Below are 18,123 nucleotides of genomic sequence, written 5' to 3'. Positions count from 1 at the left end.
GGGGAGGAGAGGGGATGAAATGCATCCCACGTAACTGAGATTAACTATTCAATTCAAAAAAAGAAACTGACCTTCCTTGTCAATATAAACAAATTGAATACACTGAAAGAGGAATACTAACTAACAATGCATTTTTAGGTAGGCTGAGGCACAAATTAAACTATTAAATTATTTTCAAATTTAGGAACCTGGCAAAGAAAAATAATAGACTAAAATTCATAACGTCAAGGTAGCCCAGTACAAATCAAGCCCTGGTAAGGATATCTCCCCCTTCTGTCTCGTCATCAGGTCTGATGCTGTAGCCCTCTTCATCCACTTCAGGAGAGTTCTGAAACACATACAGTCGGTCAATGTAAACCAGATAAAATGGCCTCTGCATGCTGTGCTCAGTAATATATTGCTGTGAGATTAGTGGTGCGACAATCTAATGCTAGCAGAGAAAAAGCAATTGTTACAAAGAGTGCTGCAGCTCCATTAATCTGCTTTGTGTTTCCATCTAGTCTGGACTGGGTGTTCTGGGAGATATGCTGATAGAAAACTGCTGACAGGGAACTATATAATGTAGCGTATATGGTTTCTGTTTCAATTCAATTAACAATGGCATGCTCAGAGGATAACCAACACTGATTAGCCTCCGATCACAACAACTGCTAAGTTCCCTGCTTAATGACACATAACCTTTTCGGCCGGCATTTTCTGTGAGTTTGTCGAAAGCATATTGACTAAGCGATGATGTGGATCTATAATGATACAGCTGCAATAGATCAAGGCTCATCAAAATGTCATGCTCATAGTTTAACCAGCTACAAGTAAATACAGCTATAGCTACACAGCAAATGACCAAAAAAATAAAATCCATCTACTCGATTTACCATCCACAACCCCCTCTTAACCTGTTATGTCTACAAATTTGTCAATAGCATATTGATTTTGCCATGATATGGATCAATACTACTGGCTGCAGGAGAAGATTATAGTGAAGGTAGTAAATGGCTCATTCAATGCAAATGTAAACAAAGCGGTGGCATTAAAAATAGCATGAAAACAGAAAAGGTGAGTAGGTGCCGGGTGAACTCACAGATAACATATCTATCCTAGACTTGGGGTTTTACTTACATATCTGTCCCAGTCAATCTCTCCATAGAAGCCATTGGGAGCCCCGTTGGTCTTCCTCTGAGACTGAGAATAGGAAGACAGCACAATGTCATATCACAGCAAACAGTAAAGGTATACAGTACACATGTTGCACTACTGTGCTACCAGGGGAAGAGTCTCTACTCTGTTAGCTAGAATGGAACTACGGTGCAGCTAATTCTACCCTAAATACCTTGCTCCTGTGTACCTCAGATACTGTGTCACAGGAGATTGTCCTCCAGTCCCTTACTTTGGATATGGTGTCTACAGGTGCAAATATGTTCTCTATTTTCAATCATTTTGTTCTGGTTGCATTCCTGACTATTTCAAGATGGCAAGCAGCCTCTCCCTCCCTTGATCCATCAGTCCTTACTAACTAGAAACCTATTTCAAGAAAGATTCCAGTCTGTTACTAATGATCTCCTGATGATGATGATGATTATTATTATTATTCAACGTGCTGCAAATAGTCCAAGGGTGGCTATGCTGTACATATCTTCAGATTTAGGTCTCTTTATGCTACCCAAAACAAACAAAGGACTCCGGGGAATATCTTTTGCACCAATTTCTTTCCACAAGCTTTCTGAGGGAAATTGCTAATGAGAATACAGCCGAAGCAGCAACAATGGTGACTGATGAGTTTGAGAACCTATTGTGTTGTGAGTGTCCACTCTAAGCTCTACACACTGCTATACTATTGTAGGGGTTAGTCTACTCTACAGGAGGACTTGACTAGTGTTCAGTACCGATTCAGCCTCTTGGGGATCCTGGCAGGTGAAAAGAACATAGAAAATGAAAATGGACTATCATTCAATTCATCAATCTATCCATCAGTGCAAAGACTCCTTTAAATACACTTAGTTGATTTCTTCCAATAACAATGCACTATATAGATTGAGGACTATTTCACAGGTGAATGAACCAGCTCATAAATATTAAATATGTTAAATATTCTATACTTACACCCCCATCTCTGTCTGGGGACCCCCTGTGAGAGTTCAAGTAGGGAAGAAAGAAGCAGAGGCAGAGAGGGGAGAGAGGGAACAAAACAAGAAAGAGTAAGGATCTTGAAAGTTACTTAACATGCGAGCTCTTCACTTCCAACTGAAGTGCTTCGCTAATTATAGCGAAGCAGAAATCCTCGCTGAGAACAGTCAAAAGGGGTATTCATGGAAAACCCTTACACACAACCAAACTCACACACATGTACCCACACATTCATTCACTCATGAATCAAAACACCCACAGACATCACTGTAACTGCACCCAAACCATTTATGCCTTTGGTATCTCAGTCCCAATTTCAAACAGGCTGAACACTCATGGAGAAGTATCATGCTCACAAAGATTCAGCAGGTTGACCTTATATTGGTCACAGAAAAATACAAATAAAAAAGACCACATGTTGCAGAATTACACCAAATTAAAATCTAATCCTTTCCTCTATTCCTTTATTTTTTTTCCTTTATTCCTTTATCCTGTTGTGTTTGCATTATTTTATGGCATTTCTGCTAAGTGACAGACTTGGTCATGTACATTATAGATGGTCAGCTAACAAGTATATTACACTCCGTAGCATGCAGATCCATAACAACAAACTGCAACAGCAGTGACACCATTCAGGATTAATGGATCCCAAGTCCGCTGTCATCAGCTGAGGCTTCATTCTGACTTAACCTCAACTGCTTCACTCTTGCATGGTTAATGGAAGCAGTCTAACCTGTATTGGACTTGATCTGTACTTAAGACTAATCCTTTAATTGTTCTTACTTGTACTAATCCGTTTTTCTGTTGTAATGTACATGCATGGTCTGCTGGTAGAAATCGTATCTTAATTCTTATTTAAATAACGGCATTGGATTCTGTCTGAGGTTTCAGTCTGCTCTCTGCTCCATTGCGCAGTGTTTGCTGTGGATATTTTCAGCAGCTGAACCAGTACGATGCCCTGTGCTGGGATGAGACACCAGGAACCAGGAGCAGGACTTACGTGGAGTCATTGTCCTTCTCTTTCTTCCGTATCCCGAAGGCCTTCCTGGTACGTTTTTTCAATCCTGAGGAGAAAACAGAGGGGAGAGGTGAGATATTGTGTGAGGGAGCACCAAAGGCATGACTACAGGGGTTGGTGTGTGTGTGTGAGTGTGTGTGTGTGTGTGTGTGTGTGTGTGTTGGGGGGTTTGGTGGGGTCAGCTGTCCAGCATCTGAGGGCCAGATCTATCAGCCAGTGGATTAAAGGCGAGGTTTTCATGTATTATTGAGTGACTGACTGCAGCAGGAAGGCAAACAGACTCTCTGTCGGTACTAAAACTGCCTTCACGGTCGTTGCAGATGGATCGAGGGCCTTGCAATTCTCAAGGCATGGTTTCTGATCGGAACATCCATCAGCACTGTCGAAATCAATATGCCAAACATTTAACAGAAATAACCCCACGCAGACTTGGAGCACAGAGGAACCGAGGTCACACAAAACCCCTTGTATCTATCATGTTACACAGGTGGGTGAGCTGATGTACTGGTTAGACAAACAATCTGGAAGACGGCCAGACTGACTTGGGCCTTTCTCCTTTCCCTTCATAGCTGTTGTCAATGTGTACTTGAACAAGGTACTGAACCTCCACCTGCTCCAGTAGAGCTGCTCACTGTCCTGCAATACAAAACTATGCGTAGGCAACAAATGTGAGAGTGTGTATAACCATCCATTAGGCTATAACTATTCCTCTAGACCGCTGCTTTTCAAAAGGTGGTCTTAAGCCCTCTCCAGATGGCATTAGTGTTACCAGAGGAGGTCTGTTTATTGTAATTATTGTCCTGAGCACCTCCACCAGTCAAGTGAAATGCCTGAACAGAACACTGAGGCAGTGACAAACACCATTATAAAGCAGCTTTATATTAACAAAAAACTATCTGACATTACTTTCCTGAAATTACCATGCATCTCACGCAAGTTCAAAGGAGCCAGAACAAAACAACTTTCAAACAGAGTTTAGATCAGCTGTGAGCTAAACAAAGTTGATTATTTGCCTCTAAGGCAACAAGCTTTGTGTCAATAGCAAAATGAGCTCACATAAGCCCTTTGGACGTAAAAACAAACACACAAATGAGTTAAGTGGGCAGGATGTTTTTCAATCACAAAATAAGCTCCTGACTATTTTCTTATAATGTTTTCACCTCTAAAAAAGATTCGCAAATATGGTTCCAGGCCTTTTTCTAACTTTCACACTGCCTTCTTCAAAATCACCCAAGGTCAGGTTACCTTAGACTGGATTACCAACAGAAATTTCCATCAATTGGATTAAAAGAAAGCCAAATCAAAAACATGTCTACTCAAACAGCATTGTATTAAATTAATGCACTAAACTATAGCACTGTACAAAATGTAAATCATACATTATCCATTGCTGGATCAGTTCTTTCATCTATTGCTTCATTTTTGCATAATTTTTTCCCTTTTCTTTTTTCATTACACTCACAGAGCATTAGTTTAATTTCTCCTGAATCCTCTGAATATCTTCATGTTTAAAAAATTAATATCCAATTACCTCTTCCTTTAGAGAAAGTTCAATCACAGTCCCTCTGGGGTGTATTCCACCTCTCATGTATATTTCTTACTTTTACATTTTTTATTTATTTTTTTTAATTGTGCTAAATAAACTAATCTCAAATGCTCCGGACCGAGTCTTACCCCAGATGAAAGCCCAGTTATCACCCTCCATTTCCTCTCGGAGTATTCCTTCTCTCTCATTCTTTCTTGTGTCTCTGGTTGTTAACTCATCACACCATCTACCTCTTCCTCATCCCACACGCCCATACACACAGAGCCTGGCAGCAGGAACCTGATGCTCCTTCACCCAGACACACACACACACACACCAAAACACACCCACACACACACACACACAGACACACACACTTATACAAACACACCCACACACACACACAAACACACAAAAACAAGGTATCTTGATCCTAGCTCGAGCCTGGTGCTCAAATTCAACACCGGTGACTCCGCTCATGAATTAAAAACAAATGTCGTCATCATCAAAGCAAATGAATAATCAATGCAGCAGTGTGTGTGTGCTGTGTGTGTGTGTGTGTAAAAATTAGAATATATGGCATTTCTAGTATCAGAGTTTATAAAAGGGCACTCAGTTGTTACTGGCCCTGAGCAGAGTCCATAAAGAAGACACATCACACAGAAAATGATCAGAGAGCAATAGTAAATGGCAAGTCAATGACGCAAGTAGTGAACGTCAAGAGTTCAGTTAAGTGCACTGCATGTGAGGTGTACTTACATGGGAAGTGTGTATAGTCTATTTTTTCTTGGCTAGAGATTTTTCTTTACTATACTAGTCTCTGCGTCAGCATGAGCGGAGCCCGAATGGGAAATCGATCCAGAGAAGCCTGCTAGCGATGGGGAGTCTCACCCAGAAATACCCTCCCATTGATCCCACCCTTGCATCCTATGAATGGCCGCTGTCACAGCTCATATGAATCACCTACTGCAGTGGAAAGGCAGACACATACGCACAGCATACACAAGCTCACACACACACACACACACACAGCAAGAGGGCACACACCCACACACAAAGGCTTGCCGTTGCACACACACGCACCACAAAAGGCATACACACACGTCCGCATACACATTTAAAGAGCGCACCTAGCACCAAGGTACGCAATGATATACACAAACACACACGTCATGAAACACAGGTTCGCATGATGACGGTCCTTTATGGGCACTAGGTGCTCAGATGCCAGGCAGCAACACCTGCTTCTGCATAAATCTACCAAGGCCATGACTCACAGCAGACAAAAAACCAAACATGCAGCACAGGTGTGAATGAGATCAGAATATGACGCAGTGACAGCAGGAGATGCTGGAATTGATAAATTAAAAATAATACCCAAAAACACGCATACACACTAGGGCTGGGCGATACTGACAAAATCAAATATCCCAATATTTTATATTGAATACCTCAATATCGATAATGTGACATTTTAAAAAAAATCTTTTTAAATTTGTTATGATCATTGGTCATTTTACTCAGCCAGAACATTCATACAATATTTATTAAACAATATATCGACCAGCCCTATACACACACATACACATATTTTAAGTACTTTATTATTCACATTTCAGCACAGGATTGAAATGTTTCAAGGTTCTACAGTCCTGGACACCCAGGCTCCTCCTCCGCCACTCAGCCAGGCCACCAGTGACAGCTGAGACGGACCCGCGTCTTGCCAGCGGCTTAGCTCTTGTCCCTGGCAGACCTGCAGTCCTCAAGCCTCTGACAGACAGCTTACGGACACATCCAAGGCTGCCAAAAATCCAAACCGTGAGCCTAACACGAGAACCACAAGTCCACATGTACGTGACGCTAATGGCTGATACTTCAGAAAAGGCCTGATCCGTATGTCAAAGGTGCAGGCTATTTGCAGAACCAGGGCTTCTCTTAGGCTTCTGTTTACAAAAACAACATCAGGGGTGTTGGAAAAACTGAAAAACACATCATATGGAATATCAAACCACCTCGTTATCACACATTGCAGTACAGTGTGTTTCTCCAGAAGACTTGGAATATCAGCAATAAATTGGGAAACTGTAAGAGGTGAAAGTGAATGACTGACGCTCTCCCCTCCCTTAACAACTATTATCAAGGCGGCAAGTGAATGGCCCACTGGAGCGGCTCAGTGGCCACCAGTAGAAGACTGTGCTTGTATTGGACACTTCCCAGAACATGCATGCTCAGTTGACTTTCCTTGAATAAATAAAGGCTAAAGAAGATTGAAGATTAAAAAATAAGGACAGTGCTGCAGCTCCTTTTTTAACATCAAGTGAAAGTTTGGAGCTTCATGCTGTATGTGTGTGTGTGTGTGTGTCGTTTGCCATCACTCACTCTGTCAGAAGTGACAATCTAGGTAAAACTTTATAGATGCTCACACACCTCCCCATATCTGTATAAAAAATATCTATTTTCTCTCAATCTAAATAATGAATAACTACTCCCTCCATCGCTTCCTTCATTCCTCTCCTGTAAATCCAGCATCGCCCCCAAGTACGAGCTGACAGCTTTACAGCTGCGCTAATGAAGGAGGATTGTGTGTGTGTTTGTGTACCTGTGCGTGTGTGTGTTTATGGCAGCTGTACCCCGGTCAGGGCAGACCAGTTTATTCACCACTACATCAGATTAAATTCCAGCCTATATTTTTCTGTTTAACCAACCACTGGTGTATTGCTGAGCTGGGTGCAGCACATATAGACCCAGCACCCTGCCTTGTTGCCTTATGGCAGATCTGTTCCCTTCAACTGCACTCCTTGTTTTCGTAGAAGCGTAGGCCTTTTTTTTCTCCATTCAGCTGTGGTGGGTGGGAATAACAGCCAACAAATACAAATTAAACAGAATCATTTAGCTGAATTTCAAAATAATGCAATAAATGGCCATCCCATGCCGAGAGCCGAGTCGGGCCCTAAATCCAATTGGTTGACGTGGAATTGAAAACACATGAAGGCGTATGGCAGGGGTTAATTAGCGGCCAGGGAAATAACAGAGCGTGCGGTACACACTGTTTAATGACTTAATGACTTCCGTTTGGAGGGATGCTAGCGGAAGTGCTAACATAATTAGCGGTCTCTTCTAAAGATGCAGTAATGTAATTGCAGGACAAGCCGAAGGAGATCTCCAACCCTGAAGAACAACAGGACGACTGCTATGTTGACGGGGGCTGGTCATCCCGGGAACCACCCAAACAAAAAAATCACTATAATATTTCTATAGATTTATAGTGTGTCTGTGGGACTAAATAATGAGTTCATAGTGACCGTAGCATACTTTGTGGTATTTTTTTATGGCGTCGCAACAATATTCCTCTAGGGTATTATACCTACTTTATAGTTTTTCTGTTTTATGGGCCGTTTTATTACAGGCTTCCTGTAGCTCTTAAGGGCAATATTTTCAAAATAATATTTCTCTTGACTGAAAAAGATCTTGGTTACTAGTGTGCAGGCTAATCAAGGAAAACCTAACTTTAGAAAGGGTCCAGGATCTGAAAACAAACTCCACCACCCTGAGTAGCAGAGAGTGTGTTATTATCACCCTACAAACTGCAGGGAGAGGCTGGTGCTAAGCGGAGCCACCTTGAAACCAAGGGCACTTTTGAGAATAAACCTTTTCTACTATTATTAGATCAAGTTGACCAAGAGGAGCACACTCTTACTGGCAGCATCAGCCTGGAGGAGGATTTGAGAGGGGAGGGAAGGCTACAAACAAGCAGATATACACCAGGGAGTTGCCCAGTACAAAAAACAGTGGTGCTGCTTGTCACTAGTATCTCGCAGTTGGGGGTTCAGTGTTTTGCTCAAGGTCACTCTGACAGATGTTTTGGAGGAAGTGCAACACACTACTCATCCACTTCCTGGCTGAGATTTTTCCAGATCGCCTGAGGAATGCCACCTAGAAAACACTCCTTTAACTCTACAGCCACCTAGAAAAGACTTCAAATAGAATGCCATCTAGATATATATTATTGGACTTTTTTCAGGCAGGAAACCCAAATGAGAATTTTGGTACTCCAGAAGCAGGTTTTCTGTGTCCATCCCATCCTCATAGAAACGCTGATGAAGAACAATCTGCAATGAGTCATTTTGGTGAGAGTTGAGATAAGAGAAAACACACCCGATCCAAGATTTCATTCTGTTTTTTTCCTTATATAAAAAAGGTACACAGGGTCCAAGTACACACTGCTTCAGCTAGACAATTAAACTTTGAAAAAACTTCCTTTGACTTGAGATTTGATCCAGGGAGTAAACTGCAAGATGATTACTTGATGAGAGCTGAGATATGAAGGCAGAGTCTGTCCAAGTTGTCTGTGTTGTTTTCCCATTTAAGGCACTGAATGCTGAGGTAAACACTGCTTTAAATTGTGATGCCGTCTAGGGCGGCCAGGGAATTGACTGAAGGACTGAAACTGCTTGGCTTGAAACAACCTGAATCTAGAACTGAAGTTTTGATTGGTGTCTCAGTCTCTCTGTGCACTGTACCTAGTGTGTGGTTTCCTTCATGTCCGTTTGTGCCAGAGGTTTCCAGTGTATTTATCACATACAGTTCACATATATGCCCTTGCACACGCATTCAACCACACTCGTTTAATGCAATAAACTCTACTCCTGAGTCCTGGGCAGAGACAGCAGAGGCCACTTAACAAGCTTTTTACAAGGGAGAGATGGAGAGGCTGTATCAGCCAACCACACACACACAAACACTGCTCCAGTCTTGTGCTGCCAGCCATAGCACTGCAGACCAGACCAGGCCACTCCACACTGTGAATGGGAGACCTGTGCCGCTGCGCATAGTAAGTAGAGAGGAAGACAATACGGCATTGAGATTAGGAAGCAGAAGTGTCGGAAATTCCCGGTAAAAAAAATTGTGATGTCTGTGGCTTTTTAATATTAATGTAACTATCCAACATAATAAATGCTAAAACTCACAGTTATTGCTTTTGCATTACAAGTGAACAACTAAGCTAGAAAAGGAAAATCCTTTAGTAATGTTGTTTCGATGAAGGTTTCTGCCAAAATAGTGGAAGTTAAATGTGCATTGAAAATAGCAAAACTGAAGTCCCAAAGCCCTCATTTTCAAGTTTGGTTGTGTTGCCATTTCTTTGTTTTCCGTGTGGATGAGCTGTATGGCCTGACTGATTTGACACTTGTATTACTCAGATGGCTCATGCTTACAAGCGTGTGAGGTGATTCACGCACAAGTGTGTATGTAGCAGCATGCTCAGGTGAGAGTGCGAGAAAAGAGAGGATTAAAGTGTGAGGAGAGTGAAGTGGGTGGTGGGTATTGAGTCAAGCTGTGACTAAGCACGGGGAGAGGCATGTGGAGATACTGTGGACAGGCAGACAGGCAGGGAGACAGGCAGACAGGTAAGCAGACAGCGAGACACGCAATTAGTGAAACGGGGCTGGCAGATAAACAAGCAGACAGAAAAACAAGCAGATATACAGGCAGGGAGATAAGCAATGAGACAGGCTGGCAGAGTGAAATATATAGCAGACAAGCAGGATGACAGACAGGCATACAGGAAAGGAGGAGGTTTAAAAGGCTCCTTTGTTGGCGTGACTCATTCAACCATCCAGTCCTGAGGAGGAGGAGGAGGAGGAGGAAGCAGGTGAGGAGAGGGATGCTGGTGAAGATTGGCAAATACACTACAAAAAACAATCACCTCACAATGCTGCAATGACGCAGCGGCAGAAAAACTCACTTACACACATTATGAAGAGACACACACGTGCATCAGTGCGTGCATTACACACAAACACAAAAGCGCACACACACACATACAAGCTCCATTTTATTTCATGCGGGGGTATTTGCAGTCCTGCTGGGAACTGAAAATGTGATGAGGAGGCTTGTTGCTCTGCCTGAAAACTGAAGTCTGGCATTAAAGGAGGCAGAGCGGAGCAGACTGGAGAGATACATGTAATTATTTACCCAGGATGGGCTGACCAAACACACACGCTGCTTTTCCCACAGAATCAGAATGACCTTTATTCAGTAGATGTGCAGCAATTTGTCTGGGTAAAATTGAAGCGGAGACACACCGCCAAATTTCAGAGACACATCAACATATTATGCAGATACACTGTACTTACTACAACACAGAGCCGCACATGTACTACAAACAAGACCTGCTCGGCTGCTCCGCGCTTGTGGAACAGCCTTTCTAACCATCTAAGGGCAGCGGAGACCCTGGACTCTTTTAAGACAGGCCTAAAAACCGTTTTTATTTTTATGTTTTTAACTCTGTAGCACTTTGAGATTCACTGTGAATGAAAAGTGTAGTACAAATAAAATGCATTATTATTATTTATTATTAACACCATGCAAAACATACAATTAAAAAGCAAACTATATTCACTTAGAGCCTTCTACTGTTGTCTACTATGAATCTCCACTAGCATGTGAAGGGAGAAAATCATTCAGTCACTTTCCCTTTCCTACATTTTCCCTGCTGGTCTAGGGATTCAAGCCTGCAATCTTTTGATCACAGGCTCTCTTCTCTAACCTTCTGGCTTCCACCCCAAAGACAGAGACAGAAGGCTGAGCGGAGAGGACAGGAGGGGAGAGGCCGCCTGCGCAAATGTCCCTTCTCTTTAGCTGGCAGCACAAATGGAAAGCCCAGGGCACGGCCTGTGAATCACTTAGACGAACTCCAGAAATGGCCACCAGCATCCATCACCTGTTTGTGTACATGCAAGTGTGTGTTTGTGCATTTCAGTGTGAGAGTCTGTGTGACAGAGAAGAGACAAAGAAGCAGTGTGTGTTTGTGCCTGCGCATGTGTGTGTACTAAGATTAGGCCTTCACTGTACTGTCCAGGTGGCTGCACTGTGAGCTATCAACTGTAACACTCGTACACACAATGTACCCAATGCACCCTTTCAAAACACACATACACACACACACAGTTTGATTCAGATGGTACATGTCTCCTTTGTTGCACGGATGCACCCTGTGAAAAGAGAGATGCTTCAGCTAGTGACGTCATCCACCTCTACGGAAAGTGGGTCAGGGCCGGAAACCATATAGCAGCAGTAGTGCCGGCAGTTGGTGTGTGTGGCGACGAACAAAAGATGTTGTGGAATGCCAGGGCAGCGGTGACGCATCCATCTGTGCACCGGCTCCGTTTCCATTCTGTCCATATCTCTCCCCATCTTTCTTCTGCATCCCTCTGTCTTTCTCTACCCCCCCCCCCCCGTCTCTCTCAACAGCTGGCACTCATACACTCCCATCCCCAGGCTCCAAATAGCATCTACCAAAGCCTGATACTTCCACAATTTTTTTCTACGACGTCTGCTTGTTCCATATACTGTAGACCAAATCAAACTGTCTGTGTGTGGCGATAAACACCACTTAAAGTCTGCCATTCAACAATGGCTGCCATAAAACAGATTACTTATTGTATTCACACATTTGTTAACTTGATAATGTGATTCATAATGCAGTTTGTTGTTCAATGTGTCACTGTTTGTAAGTTTGCAACTCCATAGAAGATGCATGCTGTGAAATCTTTAGTGTGATTTAATGTTGTTTTGAATCAAGAGGGATCATTACAATAAGGTTCTCTGCAAAACACCCATCACAGTTCACTGTTTTGCCCCTTTATAGTGCTTTCTAAGTCTGGTGGCAACACTAGAAAATGACTAGTAGTCCCTTCAAATGTCCAGAGGAAGGTGTGTGTGTGTGTGTGTGTGTGTGTGTGTTGCCAGACTACGGTTGTTAAAACCCCTGCTAGGCCTCCTCCCCTGCCTTGGAGATGAGTCCCCAGCTATTCCAGTCATGTCCTCCTATCACAACAAATCACCACAGCAGTCACAGACGGGAGAAAAGCAAAAAAGCAGAAATCCTCCCCTCTTCCTTCATCCACATTAATATCTGACAGCACCCAGAAATGTCATCTGCAGCCGCGCAGCTGAACTCCACATTACCATGGGAGGATGAAATAGCGGGGGGAAGAAAATATCCTCTTTTCACTCTTTATGCATGTTACGCCTCTCAGTCATTGCTACCTGGCACATTGACTTAGCCGAGGAGTAATGTTCAACAATCAGTTCAGCTAGAGCAGCAGCCGCTCCGCAGACGGCCAGAAAAGGAGAGCCATCAGTCTTCTATGGGTGTCCTGCCCCCGAATTTACGCTCACTGTGCACTGAATAAACACATGGCCCTGATTTTATAGCAAATCAAACAGTGTTAATTGCTTTAGAGATAGATATACATTTACTAAACAAATACACGTCTGTCTTCCTGCACAAAATAACTGTACCTGGGATAGATATTGACCGAATTGAATGGAAACGCACATGAAGCCACCATTGGTGTTTACGAATACAATGGGAGACTGAAGTGCTTGCCGGCGGCATCACAAAACCCTGAAGATCAGCCTCTAAAGCTGATAGGACAGAAAGTGGTTTTCCTTCGGGCCCGCCTTGTTCCAAGCCTCCCATTGGACAGTGAGGCCAGACCTGTCAACTTGTGAGATTGTCTGGCTTGCTGCATCAAAATGTGGCTGCTGGCTACACAACAGAAAACAACTCTGGGATGCCCCAGCAGTTGAGTGGATTAGTCAGCTTACATGGACCATGACAGGTTCCACTCCTGCTCATTATACTATCATACTCTTCTCTTTCTAGTCCTCATAGTACTACAGTATCAAGACAACTGTCTACTCACTCAGGTTTGGAAATTAGAAGACATGTTATGATGAGATATAACAGACCACCACAATCTACAGCAACATATCACAGAAGTCATTTGTTTTGCTTTTATCCAGTATTAGTATGGATTAGGGGTCACTGCAGCGCAGTCTTTCTGAAATGTTTTAAAGCAGAACTGAAAAGGCCTAAACTCCTACTTCTCAAGCATTAGACCATTGCTGGGACCATCTTCCATCTGAAAAGTAAACAAACTTTTAATTTTCTAAACAATTCCTCTAATGGGTGGAGAGCAGTGCAGCAGAAGAACATTGTTGCAGGCTGTACCAGCAGCAAAAAGTTAAGACTTCTACAATTAAGATGCCTAAGGAGGGTGGAGTGCAAAAAAAAATCAGTTCTCAAATTATGCAGCTGGCTCCCAAAGACAAGGCAAATTGAATTTAGCCTCTTTCTGCTGTATGTCCCTGCTCCTCTTGCAGCCTGAGCCAGCAAGGACCTTTATTATCATTCCACCCCTCATTTATGTGAGGCTCCAGAGAGACATGATGACTTTTCAGTGCCCTGGTCTGGCTCAGTCACAATCACATATATTGATCAAGAGCCTCCTGATGTAGTTTTCTTTGGTGGAGTGCACAATGTACCTCACAGTGAACCGGACAGAGCAACAGCTACTGTACATGCAGCAAAATAACAAATGCAGCACCGATATTGTATGTATCTAAGCTGTTTCTTGTTATGGTAGGAGAGGCACGCTGTTGCAAAATGTTATATAAAATGTCTTTATATAATACAATTACTATACATGGAAAACTAAATATCCTTTACACACAAATGGAAGAGGAGACAAAGATAGAACAGATGGAGATAACAGGATAAAGAAAGATGGAAATTCTTAGAAAATCTCTGAAACTGACTGCAATGTATTCTGGGATTTGTTTTGATGGCTAGTGTTAACTTTAAGTCCTGTGTGTCCTTCTTGAGAGTCTCTACAGTACATATACTGCAACATTCATAATGCTATAAACCATAATACTACATACAGCTATAGCACTGCACTGAGAGGTAGAACAACATTATGAGAATGGATATGAGATACTACAAGTCTATAAAATACCTAACCCACTATCATTTTCTAGCTCTTAGCACTATATTGTTGTCCCTTGCATTTCATTATCATGAGGACACTTGTGCAATCACTTGTGTTACCTTATTTCACTGTTTCACAGAGCTTATTGTAAGTCTCTGGAGCAGAAGCGCATAAGCTAAATGCATAAAATGTTAATGGGAATGATTCAACTGTCCAGGGAGATTTTATGCCATTTGCAATCAAATGCAATGATTCAAAGAGGCTGAGCCATAAGGCAAAAGACGATGTGGGTGTATAATGAAGTGTGATTCACAGATGAGAGGATGGATTATTTTTGAAAACAGAGGTATCTGAGTTCGCACTCAGTCTGAACTCTCCGTTCCATTGAGAGAAGGAGACAGAGGAGGAAGAGGAGGAGGAGGAGGAAGGATGGAAGGTCTGTGGTGAGAAAGTGTTTGACACACTCCTGCGCTCATACACACACATCCAAGCACACACCCACACACATCACAAACGTAAGCCCACATTTGACCATGGCATGATGAAATGAGTCACTGATGAGTCAATTTTTTCATCATTTGTTAATCAATTTTTTCATCATTTGTTAATCAATTTTTTCATCATTTGCTAATCAATTTTTTCATCATTTTGTCAATAAAAAATCTGACTGGTCTGTCCTACTCAAGAATAAACAACTAAGCGCACATATGAACAATAAGGTGCAACCTTGCTACAGTTCTGATGATTCTCTGACTCGTGATATTTTAGTCTTTGAACTTTGGGGATTTAGAGTGTCACAACTTTTTCTGCCAAAGCACATATTGTTATTCCTCTGTTGAAACTATTAGAACAGTAGTAAACAGCCATGCTGAGACACAAAACCTGTATTTCTCAAAATACCAGTTACCTGACCACTCCATGTGTCTTACGGCAGTGATATGGAAAACGATAAGGAACAACCGCTAGGAAAAGGTAAACACAATAAGTTTGTGTGTGTGTTTACAAAGGTAACTGTTTTGTCATGATGCCAGAGGAGCGAGTGTCTCTAAGGACACACTTTGGACAGCAAACACACATAGACTAAAGCATACACAGTAGGGAGAACACATCAAACAAGGACTACTGTGGATATAACACTGCTTACTCAGCCTAATTATATCAAATAGTAAGGAGCTGACACACACACCTCAGGTAAACTGACTAGTTTTCATGAATGCTATCAAATATGTCCAGAGTTCATTGGTTTAGGGTTTTTTTAGAATGAAAGTAAAGAACTGGCATCAGTATTATGCTTAAAAATGATTTTTGACTGATCCTTGATTCAAACCAGAGGATATGTCGCTCCACTCTTTAGCCCTCATCATAATTTGCTAACATCTCAGACGCCATCTGAGTCTAACCCATAAACAGGAAGAGGAACTGGATCAACCAATCTCCTCTGTCCCCTGTGAGGACGGATCAACCTGATTAAATCCTCTCCAGACACACACCAGCCTCACAGAACAGTCGCTCTGTTAAAGGGAAAATTGACTCCAAAGGTAAATTCACATGTGCAATTCCAATATCTGCAGGCAGTTCAATCAATAGTTCCTAAGATGTGCAACTGTCTGCCATGGCAGGAAACCAGAGAGCTAACACTCGAAACTGTCAAAGGATATTCTTCCGACTCATTATCTATTTATTAACACCAAGAATTCAAAGTCGATGCACACTTGTGGGGAATGTTCTTTTGGGAAGTTGTTTTGGGGAGATCAAACTTTACAAGAACATGATCACAGAGAACTGAACTTTCAACTTGAGATGGACCATGTGCTTGTCATCAGTTATCAGCTGTACAACATACAGAATCTACCTGCATTTACCCAGTTGTTATTTAATTTTTTGTTATGTTACCATACACACCGATGCACTGCAGCAAGTCCAAGAAACAAAACTCTGACTAGACCCTCTTGCATATATAGACAAAAGACAGATCCAAGTCTGGAGCTATAAAATAAAACTGTTTTTTTGTGCACTTTGTGAACTTTAATCAAGATATTGCCAAACCAAAGTACCTAAAGCTACTGTCCAAGGCATCTGTCCATGCCAAGTTTAAAATCTTGGAATAAGCTGGTGGTATTTTCCCACCTTGATGGTAAAAGTGAGACTTTATGAGACTTGAGGGGATAAAATCAAGCATCTATTTTACAACAGTCAAACGGCATATGTTATGTTACAGTCACTCTGCTCCAAATCTCAATTACACCCACTGAACCTTTCCTTTCTGATCCCATTATATCAAGCTTCCATAAAGTGGACTGTGTGTGTGTGTGTCTGTGTGTGTCACTAAATATAATTCTGGGGAGTGCCCCTTTGTCCTTCCAATGTACTGCATGGGTACTCTTCTCGATGCCAAATCCCCTTTCTGACTGCCAATGCACCAAGTAACCAATCACTTAAATGGCTTTGATCCCATTCCTGGCTCAAACTGGTGTGACACTGTGTGGGAGTGATAACTGAAGACTGAACTGATGATCCATAAATACCAGCGCCATTGTTTTATTGTTAAATCATGCAACTTTTTTTTTACGGCCATTTTGATTTATGTTTACGTACTTACTATTTCCACTTCGCTCTCCTTTCCGAGTCCTCCTTCCTCCATTCCCTTTCTTCTTCTACTGTATGTTTGCCTGTCTTCACGTGTGCACACACAAGAGTCCACATGATGGTACGGCTGAGTATTTAAAGAGGAAGGCAGAGCGGCCATGCAAGTAGTTGTGTGTCCTCTTTTGTGTGTATGCATGTACAGTATGTGGCTGCAGCTCCATCGAGACAATAGGATAATTAATAAATTGCCTTTCGTCCCACTAGCCCTGTTAGTAAGATAAGCCCATTCATCACGGTGTCAGCTCCTCATAGGTCAGCACTGCTTCAATGCTCTGCAAAGAGGAGATAGACCGGGAGGCTAACTCTCACCACCCGAGAGTCTCCAGAGACACTTTTCACAGTGTAAGCCCCACTCATCAGATTTCTTATCTTATCTTTTGTATGTATGGTTTGCTTGGTTTGTTATTTTACACAGACAGATACAGCTTCATGAATATTTTCTGGTCTTGGTTCATTCTATACAAAGTCTTGGCCTAAAAACACACCCATGGTGGTTGCACTGTCTATCACACATCTCGTGTTAGTTCTCAAAAAACATGAACACATATTGTGTGAGTTGGTTAGCTGAATGTTTCTATAGGCAAAGGCCTGCTTGAGGCTTGAGGAGTTTTAATTATTTCAAATGAAAGAGCTCCTGCTGCCAGTCGAGGGCTCTGGCCTGGTAATTAACAAAAGAAATATGATTAGTAAAATATTGTAGCTCAATATGCTTCATTGATATAGCAATTTGCTGAAGCAAGGTGGACTGAGGCAGCCCCTTAAACAGAGTTAGTTTTAATTATTCATGAAGGTAAGGTCTAGGCTTTTTATAGCTACACCTCTGTGTTGACTATCAATGTCAGGCTGTCATGCAACAGCCCACCTGTGGCACCTTCAGCGTGGCTGAAGTGAATCAGGGTGTGGGTGTGACGCCAAAGGTTAGCCAGCTGCATATTAAACACCCTCTATAAATGAGGCCAGTAGGCAGCTAAATTAATAAAACAATGCTTTTACCTTATTAAACAGGTTTTAACAAAACTATGAATTGTAAAACT

The 18,123-nt window shown here is 42.2% G+C and overlaps 1 protein-coding gene across 1 annotated transcript in view; it reads right to left on the bottom strand.

Moving 5' to 3' along the window:
• The window catches only part of sgip1a (SH3GL interacting endocytic adaptor 1a), a 73,794-nt gene that overhangs the window by 32,057 nt on the left and 23,614 nt on the right, over positions 1-18,123 (bottom strand). The window contains exons 3-6 of the mRNA XM_071524054.1: positions 3,122-3,185; positions 2,098-2,122; positions 1,117-1,179; positions 285-328 (exon numbers count right to left, since the gene is read on the bottom strand). Of these exons, the coding sequence (XP_071380155.1) occupies positions 285-328; positions 1,117-1,179; positions 2,098-2,122; positions 3,122-3,185 (196 nt within the window). The remainder of the gene's footprint in view (positions 1-284; positions 329-1,116; positions 1,180-2,097; positions 2,123-3,121; positions 3,186-18,123) is intronic.

Source organism: Centroberyx affinis, unplaced genomic scaffold (assembly GCF_046629955.1).
Source record: "Centroberyx affinis isolate AG114_WGS23_722 - 3 ecotype Tasmania unplaced genomic scaffold, CSIRO-AGI_Caff_v1 ptg001140l_1, whole genome shotgun sequence".
Lineage (NCBI taxonomy): Eukaryota > Metazoa > Chordata > Actinopteri > Beryciformes > Berycidae > Centroberyx > Centroberyx affinis.
Note: the sequence above shows the minus strand (reverse complement) of the source record. Positions and strands in the feature narration are given on the sequence as shown.